Source organism: Hyperolius riggenbachi, chromosome 1 (assembly GCF_040937935.1).
Source record: "Hyperolius riggenbachi isolate aHypRig1 chromosome 1, aHypRig1.pri, whole genome shotgun sequence".
In the NCBI taxonomy this organism is placed as follows: Eukaryota; Metazoa; Chordata; class Amphibia; order Anura; family Hyperoliidae; genus Hyperolius; species Hyperolius riggenbachi.
The window spans coordinates 123343667-123360093 of NC_090646.1; the positions used below are offsets into that span (position 1 = coordinate 123343667).

General features: G+C 41.1%; 1 protein-coding gene across 19 annotated transcripts in view; it reads right to left on the bottom strand.

The window, feature by feature from the left end:
- Positions 1-16427, bottom strand: part of APBB2 (amyloid beta precursor protein binding family B member 2) — a 487722-nt gene that overhangs the window by 192714 nt on the left and 278581 nt on the right. For 17 of the 19 annotated variants that reach the window (XM_068278493.1, XM_068278494.1, XM_068278495.1 and 14 more), the window contains 3 exons: positions 9917-10125; positions 2915-2977; positions 2047-2132 (listed from right to left, as the gene is read on the bottom strand). In XM_068278493.1, coding sequence (XP_068134594.1) covers positions 2047-2132; positions 2915-2977; positions 9917-10125 — 358 coding nt within the window. The remainder of the gene's footprint in view (positions 1-2046; positions 2133-2914; positions 2978-9916; positions 10126-16427) is intronic. The other 2 variants (XM_068278506.1, XM_068278505.1) reach the window with 1 other exon arrangement.

Consider the following 16427-nt stretch of genomic DNA (forward strand, 5'->3'; position numbering starts at 1 on the left):
GGCCCAGGCACACCGATCAGCCTTACTCTGCATCAGGGGCAACTGCACTTTACCATTATTCTGCCAAGGGCAAAAACTGTTACTTTTTGCCAATTCTGGAAATTACATTACCTGTAGTGCTTGTTTCTAATTAACATTCAAAACTTGTTTCAGACACTATATTCTTATTATTACTCTTGATTCATCTAGCACCAGTAAATGGTTATCTCTGCCTCTAAACTCTTCTGAGAGAAGGGTGTTTATGTTACAAGGGTACTGCAAGGTCAAGCAGTAACTAAGTGCTGTTGATATTCTAACCTCTTTGCTACAGTGAAAAAAAGCAGATATCGCCTGAAACTGCAAAACATATGGAATAGTCTTTTCATTACAATAGCAATCCTAAATTCAGGTACACTTAAAATCAGTTAATGACTTTTATACCATTTCAATTGACAGATCGGTGAATATTTTTGTAGAGTGTGCTAGAAAATTTAGAACCGGGGCTGAGCTGGGTTTGGAGGGGGATGCACAGATAAGGGGAAATAAGATTTGATCTGAACCATGAAAAACAAATCAGCAAGTGTTGTACTGAATCTACTGAATGGATCATTATTCTGATCAGGATGTATCAGTCGTAGGGCTGATCAGACCATTATCAGTCTGTGTACAGCAGGGATTAGATTAATGCTGCTGCAGCGTCTAGACAGCAATAAATACCTTCCAGGACTGGAGCCTGAACTCCCCACCCTGAACAGAGAAAACTTTACTGGGAATAAACATATCTATGCGATCTGTAGATTTGGATATAGGCTAGGTGGGACTTTAAAGGGGAAAATGTATCTAGGTAGCATTATAGGAGAGCTTTTAAGCCTATAGAAATCAGGTCATCTAATGATATTTAACATTCAATTCTTTATTATCAAATTTTCAAAAAGCCACACAAGACAATACATCATATATAACAACAATACATACATAAAAACAAAGTAATTACTGGACTGTAATGCTGGGGATACACGGTACGTTTTGTACCGTGTATCGAGCCGTACAATAGATTGTGACGCGTCCTCACGCGCGGCCGGATCGATTCCCGCTCGGACCCGCGGCCGGCTTCCTTATCTGCGCTTTGTTTTTTCTTTTGTCCTGCCCGCCGGTATCGAGCGCGGAATCGATCCGGCGGGTCATCGGATACTTCGGATACTATCAATCGAGCCATCAGCGGCTCGATTGATAATAAAAAAACTTACCGTGTATGCCCAGCATAAGAGTGAACCACGTTTGTCTGTTTTTAAGCCTAGCTATAATGTGTAATCTGCTTCAATTATATGGTGCCAGGAATCTCTCCTGAAGAAGTGAACACTACTGTATAGATGTTTCATGAAACGCATGGAGATCAACAAATGCCTTGGCTCTAAATTCTATGCGTGGAGAACAGTTTTTGGAAAACAGGCACTCTTTGTCCATGAGGGATTCCCTGTGGAAAAGGAACATCCCCAAAAAGGAGAATCATCCTGAAGTAGCTCTTATTCAAAATAAGAATGAGACAATGTGGTTATGTATCTACACAATGTTTGAACCTAAAAAAAACACAAACATGGTTCCCTCTTACAGCCCAGTAATTACTTTGTTTTTAATGTATTGTCTTGTATGGCTTTTTGTAAATTTGCTAATAAATAATTTCATTTTAAATTTCCTTGATGACCTGATTTCTATATGCTTCAAGGCTCCCGTATAATGCTACCTAGATACATTTTCCTTTTTAAAGTCCCACCATGCCTATACTCAAATCCACAAAACTTTAACTGGAATGTGGGGATACAATACAAACCACCCTTTGATATAGTAAACAATACACACTTTTATGCTCTCCTCTTAGAGGGAGGAGAAAACCAATTAAGTTCATTAGGGTTCTCTGAGGCGGTATTATTTCAGAACATCTATAAGATCTGTTCATCATTTTCATGTCTAACATAACCTGACAAAGTAATTTATTACAGCATCACCTTTACAGAACATACCCAGTGAGGGGTATTGTAACATATGGACTATCATTCTGCATATGCTTGCCTTAGTTTTAAAGAGGCGTAGCGTAATGTAGCTCCTTCAAACTCTTTCAGGCTTGGATCCGGGTTTACCGTGGCTGCGTGCAAATCCTACAGATAAACAGATATATTATAACAGATTGGTGATCCAACACACAATACTTCTATGCAATATACAGAAATGTATAGGCCGTGATCCATATTTACCAGCATGGACTACTATGCAGTCAGACACGGGGCGGTCAGCGGAGGCACAAGAGCCATATTCACCTCACATAAGATAAAGATCAATGTGTGTATGTTTTTAACTCTGAGGCTAATTTATCACTGAGTGATAAAATCCATCACTGTCTGATAATATGGCCTCAAAGGAATAGTGCAGAGTGATTCATATCATAGGTGACATAAATAAGGCCGTCTGATGAATGGACCTCACACTGACCCGGTCTCTCTGTATAGCAATGTTACTGTAAATATGGCGGAGCATGGGTTTCCTTTAAGCAAGAGAAGCAATTTATATATTTGGTTAAAAGCAAAGGGCATGCACTTTATGCTGTGGTGCTCATCAGCAGACCTGAGCAAGCACTGTACAGAAATGGAGCTGATACATAACATCTGAAGCAAATAAAAATAAGGGCGTCGGCCACAATTATCCAATCAGATTTGAAGTTAATTTTCCAGTGCAGTTTAGAATATGATGACAGGATGTAAGTGGCTGCTGTGGGTAACACCCCCATTTTCTTTGTTTCAGAGAAGCAGAGTGGGAAAGATTCCTGGTCTGGCTTTGTTCCTCGGTGTCTGGCTCATGAATGGTAACTGTGAAAGGAACAGCCACTGCCATGCAAACATAAAATAAAGGTTACATGTTGAAATGTCTCTGACCAGATACTTGCCTTCCAAATGTCAACATTTATCTTTCCCCCATTCAGAACAGCAAAATCACTCCATGGCTGCTTCTAGGCATACAAATATTCACAAGGCAGCAGCACATTGATAAAGGAAAAAAGTAAAAAAAAAAACAAGACAGCATTGTTAGCATTTTTACAGGGTGGTTTTAGGATAAGTAGCGTCTTAATGGGCAGTTATAAGGACACTTTCAGTGAAATATCCGGTGAGTACTATTATACTAAGCTTTCTCTCTTACAAGAGCAGCATTCCAGTGGTGACAACTGTCATCCAATTTAATGCTCTGCAAACTTCGCTCTGCTCCTGGGGCTGTGATTTTATTGCAGGTCTACTGATGGATCAGAAGCATAACTCAAGACATCACTTTGCTGCAACGCCTAATATTTGTCTGGGCCGCCGCTCTGGCACTTCTGGCATCAGCCAAACAGCTAAGGTCACCGCAACCTGCGCATATGCCCAATCTGGGCTGAATACCGGTAATGGAGCCAAGACCCACCATGCCTGTTCTGTTATTAATACAATTGTAGGGTCTATGATCTGTGTGCAAGGTTGTGAATCTATTTCTGAGCAACACATTAACTATGTTTTATCTAAAAGGTCCTGCCATACAAATGTTTCCATGTAATGGGGCAATCTTGCTTTATGTACACACATACAAATATAGCCTTCAAAAATGGAACACACTTCAATCCTAAACACCAAGTACAGCAGATCTACCATTGTGATAATGCATATAGTTAAAAAGTGCCCACTTAGTTTCCACAGCACATTACACAGAACATTCATTATCTAATGATATTACTGGCTGTCCCAAAAATGGGCTCAACATTCTTTTCATCTATGCAGTGAATTTTCTGGACCCCAAGACCCCTGTCCAGCTAACAAGCTAATAATACTTCAATAGCTAAGAGGAGACTAGGATCATCGTGTTGCTGACTGAGTGATCACACATATAGGCCTCGATTCATCAACACTTAGCAAATTTGTTAACAACAGTTTGGTAAAATACCGAATTTGTTAACTTCATTTCAGGATTCATCAAAGTTATCTACAGCTGTTAGCAAACATTCGTTAATGATTCGGTAACAATTCGCTAAAACGGAAGAAAGTGCAATTCATGAAAAAGAAAGTGGGCGTGGTTTAGCGTTACATTTAGGATTAGTTATCTCCTTCACTGCTCTCTCGTTATTCCTGTCAGAGTGTAACGGAAAGAAAGCCCCACGCTTGCTTCATATACCCCCCCCCCCCCCATTTCACATGTGCCCTCATCACAACCCCTCATGCTTCCAACCCCCCCACCACTGCTCTCATCACCCTTAATGCAGCGTTACAAAGTGCCTCGCATGCTGCGATCCCCCTTTCTCCACGGCCACCTCTGCCACCCTGTACACCGTCGCTTGCATCCACTGAAAAATACCGTCCATCTCTTAAGCGTCAGCCGCACAGGCTCCTCCACCACGTGCAGCACAGTCACGGTACAGTTTCGGGGCACGGCTAAATGGAGTGCAGCGGCTAGATGGACAGTAATTTTCTATGGATGCAAGCGATGGTGAACAGGGGTAGCCATGTAGAAGGGGATTGCAGCATGCGAGGCACTGTAACGCTGCATTAAAGGAGAGGAGGGCGGCTGATGTCAGTATAAACATTTTAATAACGCAGGGGAAAGTGGAATATCCCCAGGGTACAAATGTACATGGAGGGAGGGTGGCTTAAAACCGCGGGAGGGATAGGAGAGTTATGGCTACGCTGCTGAAAAAAAACACGCTGGCTTTCCTCCCCGTAGCCATTATAATGGTCGTCTCCTCCTCCTCGCGTGCTGCTTTAAGCCCGCCTATATTACCCAGACTGCAACACGTTCCACCCTTCACTTCGGTAAAATATCACAGAGCACATTAAATACCGAAGAGTTAGCGAAGGGTTAGCGAACTGTTACCGAATGGCTGTGGAAAAATAACGCAGGCGGTTGTGAAGCGGAAAATGTTTGATGAATGCTTCACAAACTCGATAAACTGCGCATGCGGCAATATAACGACACTGCATAGATTAACGAACACCTGTTGATGAATTGAGGCCATAGTCCAGAAACTCTGCTGCTACTTCCCTATACTTCATAGACATAACAATGCCAACTTAAGAATGTATCAAAGGGTAAATGGTGAAGCACCAGGAGTACTTTTGAACTAACTGATCAGAAGGTATAAGCAAATCAAGGATGTGCTGAATGAAAGTACAAGACCCCCCCCCCCCCCCCCCCCACACCTTTCCACTTTAAATTAGTTTTCCCAAGTTAATCTCTAAATACTGTTTGCCCTTGCTTACAATGTGCTTTAAGGTATAAATGAAAAACAGCATTTCTGCTGTTGAAAACACCGTACACCTGTTTTAATAAATCAGCCATTGGCTAATCCCTATTAAATCAGACACTGGCTTTTGTTAGAAGTGGATTCCCGCAAGGGTCGGTACTGGCTCCAATCCTTTTTAATTTAACTTTCAATGGCCTAGCCCTAGTGGATGAAACACACTGCATTGTTGCCATCACTGCAGATCATTCAAATGTATGCAGAATTATCAACACCTAGCAGTATAATGACATACTACAGAATGATCTTAACACTTAAGCCTTTGGCAGGACCCTCTCCCCTTGTGTATCATACTTGACTGTGTGCAGATTTATGGAACTTGTATTTTTACCACTACCACTCCAGTGTATGATCTGGCATTGCATTACTATATGCATTGTGTTGTGTATCTTATTGCTTATTACCTGTATTGTTGTATCTATTGCCTATTACCTGTATTGTTCTGTCACCCCTGTTATCATTGTCTGTAATCCTATTTATTGTACAGTGCTGCGTAATATGTTGGCACTATATAAATCCAATAAATAATAATAATAATTAAGGCTATGTAAATAGGTAGTCAGCAGATTTAATGTTGATAAATGTAATACAGGGATACAGAGCTAGGGATATCAGACTAGGATAAGGACTTATTGGCTGATAATAATTTAAGCAAATGTATGCAATGCCAGGCAGAAGCTGAAGCAAATAATATTTGGGGATGCATAAACAGGTTAATAAAAACACAAGATGCAAGTATACAATTTCCTCTGTATATCACTTGTGAGGCCACTGGGAATATGGATCACAGACGTGGGCACCACATTACAGGAAGGACATTCCACAGAGTTATTGGTGGAATTCAAAGCGTTGAACTTGATGTGCACGTGCCTTTCTTTCAGAAAGCTATGCAACTATTTAAGTGAGGTCCTTATCAGGTACCTACATTGACATCTGTGATAAGGACTCACACCAGGGCATGATGGGAATCATGAAGGCCTGCTCCAGAATACCTACTAAAAAACTTTCCTATCCAATTTCTGGATCACCCTGGGTGGTCAAACGAGTGCTGCAGTGGCAAGGATGCGGAGGGTCTCTACCTCCTCACACTAGAGCAAGGAGGCGACCTGCATCAGGGGAAGGGGCAGAGCCAGCAACAGCTTACGCACTGTAGTCCCGCCTCATTGCATGCACACCAGTGTAATTACATGGCGCATTGTGGTGCCAGAGGGGAATCAGTGAGTTCGATTTTGTCCAACACTTTCATTCACATAAGGTGACACTGTGTCAGACTACACCTGGCAATGACGCCCCTAAAGACAAGCCTAAATGCGCCTATGTAATATTTAAATTATGTGACGCAGCATGGGACCAGTGGGATTAAAGTGTTGAACTCATTCTGATCTAAAGCCCAATCTACACGATACGATTCTTTGTACGATTCAATTATGATTCTATTTACGATCCAATTAAATCCGTTATGTCCGATCAGGATTCGATTCAATTCGATTTGACATTGCAAAACAATGGCAAATAGAACTGAATCGAATCGAATCCCGATTGGACATGTTGGATTTAATCGGATCGTAAATAGAATCGGAATCGAATCGCACAAAGAATCGTATCGTGTAGATTGGGCTTAAAGGGGCTGACACTATGCCAGATTTCATCTGACAACAGCGCCACCTGGAGGCAGCCATTTTTCCTACCGTATGTCAGACTATGCATTGGGCTCATGCTAGAAAAGGCCAATGTCTGACATACTCAGACACAGGCTAAGAAAGGGTTAAACTGCAGGAATTGATCAGACCCAGATGGTGGACTTTTGTAGGAAGCCTGTCCTGTACCTCCATAGAGAGGCCAGTGTGGTCAGCAGTCCTTTTACCTCAGTAAAATATTCCTGCTGTGCGCAGCGTGGAGGTTTCCTCCTCAGTGCTGAACACTGTGATGCAGCTTGTTGTCTCCAGGAAATGCTCTCATCTTGCTTAAATATTTATTCTCCACTGTTCCCCCTCTTCGGTTTACCTCATGCATGACAGCGGATAACTTCAATCCGCATCCATTTTAAATATTCAATCTGAAGCTTCACAGCAAATCAAATATTTATGACTCTAAAATTTGCATGTCTATTTCATACGCGGATAATGTTTTGGTGGCTGCGTTTAAATATTCCCCCTCAGAAGGGTATAATGTTTATTTCATGTTTGATCTCTTTCCTATGCCTGTGTGAGAGGGAAAGCTTGTATGGGGAGGAAATGAGAGAGAAAGAAAGTCAGAGAAAGCTTTATCTGGAGACAGTACAAGTGAATATTTCATGCACCTTGTTGGTACACTGGAGATATCAAGCATCCCTGTGGGGTCTGTGTCAAATGACATCAGGCCATACGAGTGTGAAATTAACGCAGCGTTGCTTTTCATCTGACAACTCTAATAAGAGTGTAGGAAATCCACAAGGATATCTGGGTGTAAATGGTTTACAAACGGGGATTGAAAGCTCTCTCTCCACGTCTTATGTGATTTGGCTGCCTGCTAGCTCGATACTCGTGAACAGATCGGCTTGGATATTAACCACTAACAAGCTTTACAAAAGGGGTTTCCAGGAAAACTAAATTCCTTGCCTGTGAATCATCCATGTAGTAGCCTGAAGGGGTCCCTTGCTCAAAGAAGCTTAATTATTAAGAAAGTCACACATAAAAATAGAACAAATCAAGACACGGTGGCTCCAAGTTTGCGCCAGCTTTCTTTCTACTAAATCAGCAGCATTGTCTTTCCTGAAACCGAGACCTACAGGTATGTATTTCACTGCCAGCACCATCTGCTGGTGATATCTGATATTGCAATGTGACATTGTTTATATAGGAACATTACAGGCTGGCAAAGAGCTGGGAAAATACACTTTTTTGACAATAAAATAAAATACTTTGGTGTGTTATGTCATTTATACACAGGTGATTCACTTACTCCAGCCATCAAAAGCCAATTGACTCTCAATTTTATTTGCTGAAATATCCAGGTATGCTTTGCTTAACATGTTTGTGCTGAGCTGGGGAAACATCTGCCACACTGTTGCATTCCAAACGACACACTTTATGAGTATATCCCTACTTGCTGCATGAAGCCCTTCTCACTTTTGGTCACAACCACTGCCTCAGCACCATCACTCTAATACTATCCCTTCAGTATTGGGCCATGCCATTACTCAAGATTTACAGCCTTGACATTGTCTTAAGCATTGTTCGGTACAATGGACTGGATACACCGAAGTGTTTTGTTATGGGTTGGGTGTTGGATCTTTACTGAGTAGAATAGCTACATATGAAGAAATAATAACATTACCAAGACAAATCGGTATGCTATAAAAATGGTAAAGATAAGTCTAGTTATACATTGCTCTATATTATATAAAGAATTGAGCAATTATGCTCTGCATACACATAGCTATAATGAATGCTAGGGCCTATTCATTTCTGTTAGCTTGTACAGCTGCCTTAGTGCATATAACTGTGGCTTGTACAGAATAAGGAACAATCATTGGGATGTTTCCTCTTTGCACAGAGGAAGATCTGATTAAAATGCAACCCTGCAGTATATTTAAAGCACTCAAGAAGGAGAAGGTCAGCACGGGTCATTTGCTGCAGATTCTCTCCCCACATAAACTAATAAATGAAGCACTTTGCTGCAGCTTTCACAGCGAAACGCTCACCACCACTTGCAGGGTGAAGCCGGATTTGTACTTTGTCATTTATGGTGGGGATAGCTCCAGAAATGAAGGAGGGTCAGTCTATCCCTAAATCTGCTCCTCTTGGGGGGCCCTGTTTACTAGTGAGGGCAGCTCATATTATATGGACATAAATACAAAGATTTGTTTTTCAGAGAGTTTTCTAGTGGTAAGATACGTTTATTGAACACCAATAAAGGATGATGCATTTCGCTGGATTTACCCGCTTCCTCAGGTCAATACAACAGTATCTTTGAAGACAGTAGCAGGGACTCAGTGCTGCTGTTCTCAAAAACACTGTTGTATTGAGCGGAGGAAGTGGGTGAATCCCACAAAACACATCATCTTATATTGGTGTCCAACAATAATTTCTTAACCTCCATACCTAGGTAAGACTGTTCTAATTTATTTATCCCATATATACCTTATCCTGTCATCTTAGGGCACATCCTCCCACCGTATATAGATTACCTCCCCTACTAAGGGTACCCCCCGTGATTATTATCTTGTTTGGAGTGTGACCCACCAGATTAGAAAGAAGACTTCATATTTGCGTGGAGACAGAATTCAGAACATGCTCTGTAATCTGGTTGTCTACTAGCAACCTGTGTTTGTAAGTAGTATTTGTTTGATTACTTGGTCCCTATATTTAGAAATACTACACCATCCTCCTCGTGTTCTCTGTTTCCCCCTTTTTTATTCCCAGCCCCTGGAGATCAACACCAGAATCTCACCCACCAGATAACCCCCATTAGTGGTAGAAACTATCCATATTTAGATTGGCATAAAGCCAGAAACTGACTGCTCAACCAAGCTGCATTAAATCTGTATGCAGAACAGTATTACTAGCATCTCACTGACCATTTCTAATGACTATCAGTAAGTGTTTGATGGTGGACGATGACTTGGCATACACAGCTTACTTGCTTTACCTCACTCTCTGGAGTAGGGGATGATGTGAGAGAGCTGACAGATCCCTTCCGGGATTCAGGGAGATCTGTCGGTGCAGATACAGGACGCTCCCACTGGGTGGCTCCAGTTGGAATGTGCCAGTAATAAATTCCTGCAATATCATTGATTTTCTTCCACCCTGGAGGTAGATCTGGATCTGTTTGAAAAGGATGGTCACTCCAAATATCAGCTGTAACACAAAAGACAACAGTACTTTAGTACAACTGGGAAAAAGTGTCCAAACATTATTCAGACTTTTGAAAGATTTGAAACAAACTAGGTGATCTCACATGGTCAATTAGAAACATAATGTAAAGGCTTTTCATGGCAATCCCTTTGTTTTAAACATTGTTGTTTAGTGCATGTGCAGTGTGTGATAAGTGTGAAAACAAATAATGAAAAAAATTTCTAAAAAATCCTAATAAAATCTGTCCCTGCCTACTCCTGCCCATGTCCTTGGGTCCGTGCCTTTTGCTACTGCACATTTGTGGAGCACGGACAGCCGTTGGGACAGGATGTTAGCCGGGCGGGCCTGTGCGCACACAGCGGCGGGTGCGCATGCATGCGCACTGACATGCGGCGGTGTTGAGAGACAGACCTAGAGCCCGTTTTTAAATGGGCTTAGGTCTACTAATAATTACATAAAAATACAATATGCACCTCTACAAGCAAATCTCAATTCAAGCATTGCAATCATTTTTTTCTGATTGATTGTAACATTCCAAAAATCTGACCAATGTACCACACATATGTAAAAATTTTCCCCAATTATGAAAAAAAATAATTGAACTCTCTGCCAATCTACCACGCGCCATTCAATTTTCATATAAATTAATCAGAAAAATACAACACTCCCGATCTTTTTTTATTGAATAAAAATGGGAAATTCAATCAGATTTCTTGAACAAATGAAAAAAAGCTTTCGATTTTTTTGGAACAACCAATCATATTTATCAAATTGGGTTAAAATTGGGTCTTTTAATTCTACAGTGTGTGGCCACCTTTACTAGCCTCTTATTCATCATACAGACTGGATATCCTGCTAGGGGGAACGAACAAGGTTGGGACAGTGTCTCCCAATGACCTGTGTATAACAAATAATTGTGTATGCTTATTTCATAACTTAAGTGGAATTTGGAAATTTGATTACTTCTTTATACCAGAGACATATGCATTACATAGTTACATATAGTTATATAGTTAGTTGAAAAAAGACATTCGTCCATCAAGTCCAAACAGGAAATAAATAAATAAATATATAAATAAAACACCATCCTGAACCTGTACATATCCCAGTTGATCCAGGGGAAGGCAAAAAAAAACCTTACAAGGCTTGGCCAATCAGCCTTAAAAGGGAAAAATTCCTTCCCGACTCCAGATGGCAGTCAGATAAATCCCTGGATCAACGCTTCCAGGAATTACCCACAAATTACAGCCCTTCAGTGCAAGAAAAACATCCAAGCCCTCTTTAAAGAGAAACTCAGACCAAGAATTGAACTTTATCCCAATCAGTAGCTGATACCCCCTTTTACATGAGAATTCTATTCCTTTCCACAAACAGACCACCAGGGGGCGCTGTATGGCTGATATTGTGGTGAAACCCTTCCCACGAAGAAATTCTGAGTACGTACTCTTGGCAGTTTACTGTCTGTGAACCTTGCTGCATTGTAGGAAATAGCCGTTTACAGCTGTTACCAACTCCAAAAAAAACATGCAGCAGCTACATCACCTGCCAACAGTAAAATAGCACCATGTAATAAATGTCAGAATGTAAATCAGGGATTTAAAAGATTTTACAATGGGCAAACACTGACTAAATCATTTATACATAATTAATGTAAAAATGAAGCACTTTTTTAATACATTATTTTCACTGGAGTTCCTCTTTAAATGCAGATATAGAGTTTGCCATAACTACTTCCTGAGGTAAGATGTTCCAGATTTTAACCACTCTCACTGTGAAGTACCCCTTTCTAAATAGATGGCAAAAATGTTTTCTTCCACCCGCAAATCATGTCCCCTTGTCCATCATACAACCCTAGGGACAAAGCTCTTCTGACAAGCTTCTGTATTGCTCTCTGATGCACTTATACATGTTAATAAGGTCACCTCTCAGTCGCCCGTTTTCCAAGCTAAATAAGCCCAGTTTGCCCAACCTTTCTTGGTAAGTGAGATCTTCCATACCTCTGATTAAATTCAGTTGCCCTTCTTTGTACCTATTCCAGAAGGTCAATGTCCTCCTATAGTGTAGTGCCCAAAACGTTATTCCATACTCCAGATGTGGCCTCACAAGCGATTTATACAGAGGGAGTAGTATACTAGCATCTCAAGATATTATTTCCCGTTTTATGCATCCCAGAATATTATTTGCTTTAGCTACCGCTGCTTGGCATTGTATAAAATAACCTTGTTATTGACCAGTATTCCTAAGTGCATTTTGGCTTTCAACAAGAAAAAGGAATGTCAATGCACCAAAAAGTAGCCTGTGGGACTTTTTTCCCCAGTGCATTGGGGTACAATACATGTCAGAGAATTAGAAATAATTTGTATTATTTGTCTCTATTTGTGCTTGGCACGGGGATGTGCTGCAGACTTCGGGCAAAAACACCTTCTGGGAGTTCCTTTAACACCATTTTTTAAATTCAAATATACGGTAACAATCAAAAGGTGAGCTTTTTGAATCAAGTTAAGCTTTAATAATGGGTAAGGACATTTCTATAAGATTAAAAGACTGGCAGGCATCCCACAGCCTAAGAGATTGTGTCCTTGAGCCGTGTAAAGAAGCCATTAAAAGAAAACGAAGAGATCAGGTCAGCACACAGCAAAGTCGCTGTAGTTAACAGGGTTTACCTTTTAAAGTGATGCCACATGATAGAAAAGATTTTCTATATATATGTATTGGTGCATACGTGCTTGCAGTGCTCGTACAGAGAAGAATGCCTTCTATCTGAATGCTTAGATATACTGTACTGTTTATTTCTCCATCATCCATATAAGATGGTTTAATAATGCGACACTCATGTGGCTCATATCGGTATGCAATGATGAGTGCTAAAAGGTTAGGGAATTAAGCTTTGTGTTACTGCAATGGCATGCATACACCTATGGCAAGAACTTATCTTACAGCTTCTGAGTCCCAGTGAGATGGATCTTGGCAAAGCTAAACTCGTCACTGACTACCTTTGAAGAAAAACAAGCTTATGGCAGAATCAGCTGCCACATAATGTGCAGGCACTGCTTACTAAGAATGGGTGATTACAATGTCATCTGCTCCCCCCCCCCCCCCCCTCCATCCCCTAATGGCTTACTTCAATCACTAGGCATTCTGGACGGTGAGAGCAAAAGAAGATAAGTGAGCATGAACCTTCATACTTGTTCATCTCAAATGCCTTCAATGAATGCTCTCCTAGGCAGTAGGCACTTCCTGGTTCATGACCGTGTACCAATCTTCAAGGACACCTGAAGTGAGAGGTATAATGGAGGCTGCTGATCTTTCATTCATCAGTCCTATCTGACTCACACACCTGAAACATGCATGCGGCAAATCTAGTCAAACATCTGTTCTGCATGATTGTTCAGGGTCTATTCTAAAAGTATTAGCGACAGCGGATCATCAGGACAGCTCGGCAATTTGAATTGTTTAAAAGGAAATAAATCTAAGAGCCTCCTACATATCTCTCACTTCAGTTGTCCTTTAAGCTCAGATGGAGGTCCAAAGTTATCGTCTCTTGATGTCCATCAGGACTAAAGATATACGTGAGGTGTGGTATGGCCCCTGGTGTCTCTAAAGAGTACTTCTCATGGTATGAATGGTCACGTAGGGGCACAGGGAGAACATAAAAACTCCATTCATCCTGGCCTGGAGTCTAACCAGGGAACCAGCTCTACAAGGCCAGAGTGCAATAGAAAGTGAAGCAAAATCCTGCAGATCTTTGAACAGGGTTCCAAATCTCAGCCACACTATTTAAAACTAAAACACATTTTTTCCAATTACTGATGTTTTGTTTTGCTGTGTAATCTGCAATGAGCAGTAATGAGGGAAGAGCTATAAAGCATCAATCTTATGTGTCACTACTGTCCCTCTCCTCGCTCTGCTGGAGGACAGTGTGATGAACTACAGCAGTAAATTTGCCCTGGGCAGGCAGAGCACAGCCATTTTACCGGTGGCAATTCTGAGGTAGCACAGCTGGGTACCCTGATAGCCCATTGCTATGGTAACGTGTGGCATACCCTCGTAACGCATGTGGCACTAATGGGTTAACGGTAGGTGCTCCCCTAGCGTGAAATTGCCATGCACTACCCAAGCACACCAACTTTCATGCCATTTAGTGCATCAGGGCCGTCAGCGGAGGGAAAATCTAGGATTTGGTCAACACTTCAATATCTACACATTGGCCTCAGTTCACTAAGCAGTTTAGATTAGTTTACTGATGGTTTTTAGTGTACTGATGGTTTGGTGTAATGCTTTAGACCTAGTCTAAAACATTCGGTAATTAGGTCGGTAAAGCAGGAGAAATGATCAAAAGATGCAATTCACAAAGGTAAACAAGGAGTAACCACGCCCACTTTTTTTGACAGAAATTAGACCAGCTGATTTCTGTCGGTAAAGTAATTCTGTGAGGTATTGTATCCAGGGGAGAGCTCATCAGAGGAGAAGGATGTCAGTCATAGCTACTCATTTACGAATTTCATCTTTTGATAATTTCCCCTGCTTTACCGAGCGAATTACCGAATGTTTTAGACCAGGTCTAAAACATTTGGTAATTATTAGTGGATTCCCTGTTGATGCAACTGATTTACACCAAACCACCATCAGTAGACTAAAAACCATCAGTAGACTAGTCTAAACTGCTTAGTGAATTGAGGCCAATATCTCAGTGTTTCTCAAACCTGTCCTCGTGACTCCAAAACGGTGCATGGTTTGCAGGCAGCCTCACCTATGCACAGGTGGGGTAATTAATGTCTCAGCTACATGGAATCCACCTAGCTCAGACACTAATTACCGCATCCGCGCATAGGTGAGGCTGCCTGCAAACCATGCACCGTTTTGGAGTCACGAGAACAGGTTTGAGAAACACTGCATTATCTATTAGACTAAATGTTACTACTGTTCCTGCAGTGACTTTATTATATGCATACTACATTTATTTTTACATTTAAAGTGATTCTGTTTTAACATTTCCATATTCATCATGTAGTCTCGGTTTAGCATTTACCAATGCTACTGCAAAGAAGATAAAAAGCTAGGAATACATTATGTGTTAGGCACTAGCCTATACTGGTGTGAAAATGAACAAATACCATTAATTTTACCACTGTGTTCCACTTCATATTGACTGCACCACTGCTAGTTTGTACTACTCTGTGCACATTAATACAGTGTCTACGGCATGACCTAGGTTCGCATATATTTATATTATGCTCAATACTTGGCCCTGCCCACAGTGTGTTGTAGCCACACCTACATTTTGGCATATCACGCTGGATATCTACCGCCTTCTTTAGTGCCCAAATGTGATCCAGACACTCTGCAATCCTAGCAACACCCGTCACTTTTTACGAGATAGCGCTTGTACTAGGCACTGAAGTACACTACTTTTATTCTATAGTGGAGATGACTGATGGGTGATAATGCAATGAAGTCAACAGAAAGAGCTCTGCCCACAGAGCCTGAAAGCTGACTCACCAAACTCTGTGCTTCTGGTCATGTGATCAAAATGTCAAGACAGAGCGTGTAGCTGTAGAAACCTCCCTTCACACAAAAGAGTACCATCTGATTACTAAGCTGTTAAGCTGAATACTTACTGGCAGAGGCAGTCAAATGGATCAGGGATCGCTGGCAAACAATTGTTTCCCAGATCCATCTGACTTCATCTGCAATTATCGATTGCGGCGCTGGAAACAAATGATCGTGTAAACTATTGTTTACATAATTGCGGCGAACCCACGCAAGTCATTGAGGATCAGAACGATCCTCCACGACTTGGACCCGTCAACCATTCAAAAATGGAAGATCGTCGCAGGTGTTGGGTGCCGGTCAACATTTACTATTTTTGTTAAACAATGCTGCGAAAAAAGTGTTCGTTGTGAAAAAATCATTGGGTGGGAATGGGCCTTTAGATGCTATATCTGTCCCTAGAGATGGATGTTTATATATATATATATATATATATATATATATATATATATATATACTGTGAGATAAAATAACTGGGCCTCTTCACTTTGAACAGCTGAAAACAAGGACGCCAGAAATAACTTTTCATCTTTTCTTCCTTTCATGTAAATGTAAATAAGACTAGTTCATGCTGAGGACAATCTTGTCTGTTTTCAAGCTGAAGAGGAATGATCAGCTTGTGATTGGCTGTAATTGGTGGTATTGTTTAGGATGCGAGGCAGAGGAGATATTTGAAGTGAAACTCCATAAAGATGTCCACTGCAATATCAAAGATTTCCCCTTGAGCTGTCACCATGTGGAGTGTGATATGATGT